General features: G+C 41.8%; 1 protein-coding gene across 2 annotated transcripts in view; it reads right to left on the bottom strand.

The window, feature by feature from the left end:
• Nucleotides 1-362: 362 nt before the first annotated feature.
• LOC107264422 (probable serine/threonine-protein kinase dyrk2) overlaps nucleotides 363-5,276 on the bottom strand; it is a 119,432-nt gene continuing 114,518 nt past the window's right edge. The window contains exons 5-11 of one of the 2 annotated variants that reach the window (XM_015732654.2): nucleotides 4,590-4,806; nucleotides 4,387-4,485; nucleotides 4,097-4,255; nucleotides 3,684-3,822; nucleotides 3,282-3,597; nucleotides 3,070-3,199; nucleotides 363-2,991 (exon numbers count right to left, since the gene is read on the bottom strand). In XM_015732654.2, coding sequence (XP_015588140.1) covers nucleotides 2,532-2,991; nucleotides 3,070-3,199; nucleotides 3,282-3,597; nucleotides 3,684-3,822; nucleotides 4,097-4,255; nucleotides 4,387-4,485; nucleotides 4,590-4,806 — 1,520 coding nt within the window. In that variant the 3' untranslated portion in view covers nucleotides 363-2,531. The remainder of the gene's footprint in view (nucleotides 2,992-3,069; nucleotides 3,200-3,281; nucleotides 3,598-3,683; nucleotides 3,823-4,096; nucleotides 4,256-4,386; nucleotides 4,486-4,589; nucleotides 4,807-5,276) is intronic. The other variant, XM_015732653.2, reaches the window with a different exon arrangement.

Genomic DNA, 5,276 nt, shown 5'->3' on the forward strand with positions numbered 1-5,276 from the left:
GAATCAGCATGGCCGAGCGTCGCGACGTCGGCTTACACTTTTAAGTAATAATTCTATATATACGTATATTACTTATGCGTAACTCATATGCGCGTCCTAGAGCGTACATCGTAATTGCGTGATGTCTCCATGTAATTATTTTTTATATTTCATTAATATAATCTACCTTGCACTCCGTGCTTAGATTTTTGCTCGATCACTCAAGTTAGCCTTTCAGTAAATCTGATAATAAATCTCAATCCTTCGGGTCACTAGTAATTACTTTATACAGTTTGATATTATTTTTCTTTTTGCTCTCGCGGATTCGCGCGCGTCAGACGCTATGACGCCTAGAAAAGGTTTCGATTCTCGAACAGTCGAACGGGGGTAATTTTTTCTAGGTTAGAATAATTTTTACTATTTTTTTTTGTCGACTTAATGCTGAACTTTTTTAGCCACGACACATTGGGCCCCCATGTTTTTATCCTATCGCGCTAGTAGATCGTATTTTAATATTTGCAATATCACGGGATGACTTTTAACGATTGGATGATATAACGTGTGATGATTTACTAAATTTATTTAAATTATAAGGGCTTACGGGCAACTTGACTCGTTGGAAAATATTTTTTTAAATTGTATATTACTTGGAATATTACGTGGGGATCGGTTAGTTTCTGATCGATCGTTAAAAAATACGATCTTTCGAGACGCGGGAAACGGCGCGACTTTTTAAATCCTCCTGCGCGGATTCGTTGAAACGAAATTTCTACGTATCGTTTCTTCAGTCTTGTCGCGCGTCGGTCGTGTACGCGCATACATTTTTATACTTTTGTTCGCTTATGTTTCAACGCGATTTTATAATAGATGCCTGCCTGGAATTTTTATTTTCGTCACTCCTTTCTGTGCTATTTTTATTCTTCAATCGTAATCGCACAATCCGTCGATTCCTCAGTTCCTGCTATTAAGAGAGACCCGACAAAGTCTCGCTCCGAGTATTAGGGTGACAAATATAATAAAAAAAAAAAAAAAAACGATGATATACAGTTGGTACTGTAAAGCAAAAAAATTATCTAGAGAGCTTCGAATGATAAATGTGTGGTGCTGTCAGTTGTTGCAAAGTATTTTACAGCAGACAAAGAAAAGTCCGGTGTGTCGATAAAAAAAATTGCGACAATTATGATTTACGTGAAGTCGCGTCGTATCGATGGAAACTGGTACTGACGAGAAGGACGAGGGACCTGAGGCGCGTAGAAGAAAGACAGTCTGCGCGTATCGACCGGGGATAAAAAAAAAGAATAAAGATGCCTTTAAAAAAAAGAAGTAAACGAATCCGGGACTCGTAGCGGGCAGTGAAGAAGCAGCGGTATTCGTAATAGTATTACTAATAAAGTTAGTGATAATATAGCAATAAGGCAACGATAGTTAGGATTACAATGTATAATATAATAATAAAAGGTGACGAATAACGGTGATAGCGATTAATGCACTTAAAAAGCATAAAGATAAGAGCCAAAAGAAAATTCCTGGACTCGGCGCCGCTATTACGACTTGATGCGCGTTGACCGCGACGAGGATGACGATGATGATAATAATATAGCGCAGCGTAGCGCGTAATACAATTAAATCGTAGGAATAAAAATAATAATTAACAATAATGAAATACACGATTAGTCGTTACTCTTCAGTATTGGAGATCTAAGTAAGACAGTGGTAGTGTAATATCACAATAAGGACTACTCAGGCCACACGAAACTAGGGGGAAGGGAGGAGGATAGAGCATACCTCCCCCTCGATCCGAACATTCGCCTCGGACGTTACTGCAGTGGCCATTTATAAATTTTGTTTGTCTGCTTGTATATCTTCGAAATTCATTTAAATCATTCTATTTAGAATCATGCATTACGGCCTTTTTCGTATAAACTAAACAAACATCCTCGGCGAAGCTTTGTCCCGTGCCGTATCATATTTTTCTTTTTACTCGGGGCCATTTTTAGCTCGACGGTACCCAAACCTCCTAAGGTAAAAGCCGGATATTCCGCAGTCCATAAATAAATCGTCCACGAGACTCGTTTTGCACCCTAAGGTGTCAACCCTTGGAACTACAATGAATTACAATGACACTGAATCACCATGACGACAGGGGATGATCTTTCCTAACCACAGTAGTATTCAAGGTGTACTTGTCCGGCAAGCGATCTGCCGTCGACCTAACTCCACGTTTAAAATAAAAAAGGAAAATCCGAGTTTTCAAGCAACGGAGCTCTAAAGGATTATTTGAGGATGACCTAGATGGAATACCCTGTTCAGGGTATTACCTTTCAGGTGGTCACGAGTCTCGTAGAGATAGACTGTCTCCAGCTTCTCAGCAATTGTTAAGATTCCTGCCGATCCAGCCACTTCCGTCACGCATCTCAATAGTAACGGTGACCGAGAAACTCATCCCCAGGTAGTCAGTGTTACTCGGGGATGCCCTTGCGCCAATACTTGAAATTCTGTTAGACGACACAGACTCGCGAGTGCGTTTAAAAGTGGCTGGCGCAGACCCGGCTTCACAATATCGGAGGTAGAAACGTGCCGGAGTCGTCGAGATTGGGATCCAGACTGGCGACGATGTCCCCGGTGGAGGCGTGACGTGGTTGAGATGGTTGGGCACCGCTGCCAGCTAGTGCATGGCTACTGGCGCTGCCATTGAGCTTACTCTTGACTACCAGAGCACCGTTATCGGCATTATCTATCGCTGTGATCTTCGAGACGCACTTCCGGCCACGGTACAGTCTGTATAGGCTGTACTGCTGCTGAGGATCCTCCATCGTCGTGGCCCTCTGACGTGCGGCACTGACATTAACGGTTTTCGCGTGGGCCGGTTGAGGTGGCTCCACCACTGTGCTTACTACTGAACTAACGACCGACGACGTCATCGCGGAGGATGAACTTATATGCGATGATGAAGAGTTCAGCCACTCGTGACGCATCGCTTCGTCGGGCGTCATGCGCTTCTTCGCGTCCCACCTAATTGCACAATTATTTCAATTAAAAATACGTCTGGATCGATCAATCGATATCATTCGACTTCGTCTGACTACTCACTCGAGACATCTGCTGACGAAGTCTACGAAGAGCGTGTCGTTGCACCGAAGTGCAATAGCCAAACTTCTGCTACCAGGTCGCCTCTTTCTACCCTTGCTGTTTGTCACGCAACGAGGGTTTCCTTTGGAATCTATAAAGACCAAGGCTAGTTTATAATAGATGTTCTAGGGGTACGGGTAACTAGGTGTCCCAGGGTCTTTGATTATCCTTACCAAAGAAGAGCCTGCGACGGGATGCATGACTGATGAGTTGCTCTGGTGGCAATCCCAGGACTTCCATAACGCACGCGAGTTGCTCCACCTCGTTCTCGCCCGGAAAGAGAGGATATCCGGTGTAAAGTTCAGCTAGAATACAGCCCAGACTCCACATGTCTATAGGAGTGCCATAGGGCAGTCCTAGGATGACTTCGGGACTTCTGTAAAACCTGGACTGTATATATGTATAAACTCGTTGATGGCTGTAGCAGGAAGAGCCAAAGTCGATGACTTTTATCGAGCTGCTACCACGCTGCTTAAGAAGGACATTTTCCTGAAAGAGAAATATAAAGGAACGATGAAGTTAATCCATCCCTCTGACGCTTGTTCGTTCGAACAATCAAATTTGAAAATAATTACCGGCTTTAAATCGCAATGAATAATATTCTCCCTGTGTAGCAGTCTTAAACAATTGATCAGCGAATTGGCAAATCGCCGAATCAAGCTCAAGCTGAACCCTTGATAGTTGTTCTTCTTTATCAGTTCGTAGAGATTCAAGCTGCAATAAGTAAAACAAAAATTTCATTCACCCCCTTAAACTCTTTACACGTTCTCGTCTATATCAGGATTTACGTCTATCTAGCAGAAAATTTACGTCTTCAACAAGTTTTCTCATTTTCAACTTCTCAGGCGAAACAAAGTATACCCCAGTTCACTTTGAAAACTGCATTTTATTTCCATTCACTGAGCTTTCACAGCCGTGATTGGTGGTACCAAGAGCAAGTTCAGCCAACTGGGGGGGCGGTTAATCTTTTCCAGAACGTTCGCGTTACCTCATGAGTTCAAAGCTGATGCACAGGTGATTCCTGAAGTAGAAAAACTCTAACATGTGTATGACATTGTGGGACGCATTAGCCTCCAGATCCTTCTTTCTCAGATGACCCAGAATCCGTACTTCGATGAGTGCTTGATGATGGAACCTCTTCTTGTTCCTGCAATTTCAATCTATCATAAGTCAAGCACGATACGAATTAAAGGAATCGAATGGAGTGTTGCAAGGACTTAAAATTATGTAAATATTAATTTTATTAATTAACATGGAGATTTAATCTCCTTCTCATACCTGATTATCTTAATGGCGATATGCTGTCCTGTCTTGTGGTCCAGTGCCCTGATAACTTGACCAAAACTCCCCTTACCGATCACCTCCAGTATCTCGTACCTTTTCAGAAAAATACAGTAAAGGCATTGATTAAAAAAATCCTCTTTTGTCATAATAGGTATAAAGCAAGCATAACTCTTTTTCAATTAACAATCAAACTGTACCTGTATGAAATGTGGTCGTGAAGTACTTTATTGTAACTGCCATTGTCATCGTCGTATCCACCGTTTTGGGAGGCACCCTCTTCACCGTGAATCTTACAAGCATCCAATCCCAAGTACCAAATTTCAGAGTACTTTTCAATTTCAGCGCGTTCAAACTCCGTGAGCCGTGATCCATAATACTTGGTAGCTTCCTGAGGTGTCATGGGCACTGTACTGGCTGTAAAGTAAAAATCCAAAAATAAAAAAACATATCAAGCGTTCAATAAAGAGGTAAAGGGAAGACACCACGTGCGCATGAAAATCAAAGAGTTGCTTCATATTTTAAAAACGTCTGGGAAAGAAAAAATCTACAAAATTTCATATTAAAATTTCAATGCAAAGTCAACAGTCTTATGTCAAAGTATACAAGGGAACCAGGAGTATTACGTATTGAAATACTCACAGGAATATTCATGAGACCCAAGGAATAACCAAGGCGATACTCAAACAAAAATACTTTTGATCTTGCCTCGTGAAATTGATTAAAGTAAATTTGAAACAAACAATCTTTTTAACGCCTCCAGCTAAAATTCAAAAATATTCAAGCGGAAGCCTAAAGGAGGCATTGAATTTCGGTATCAACATCCCCTGGACCATGGGTGATCATGTTATACTAATTGGATGAACACGGCCAACCCCCCCCCCCCG

The sequence above is a fragment of the Cephus cinctus genome, unplaced genomic scaffold (genome assembly GCF_000341935.2).
Source record: "Cephus cinctus unplaced genomic scaffold, Ccin1 Ccin1_scaffold0169, whole genome shotgun sequence".
NCBI lineage: Eukaryota > Metazoa > Arthropoda > Insecta > Hymenoptera > Cephidae > Cephus > Cephus cinctus.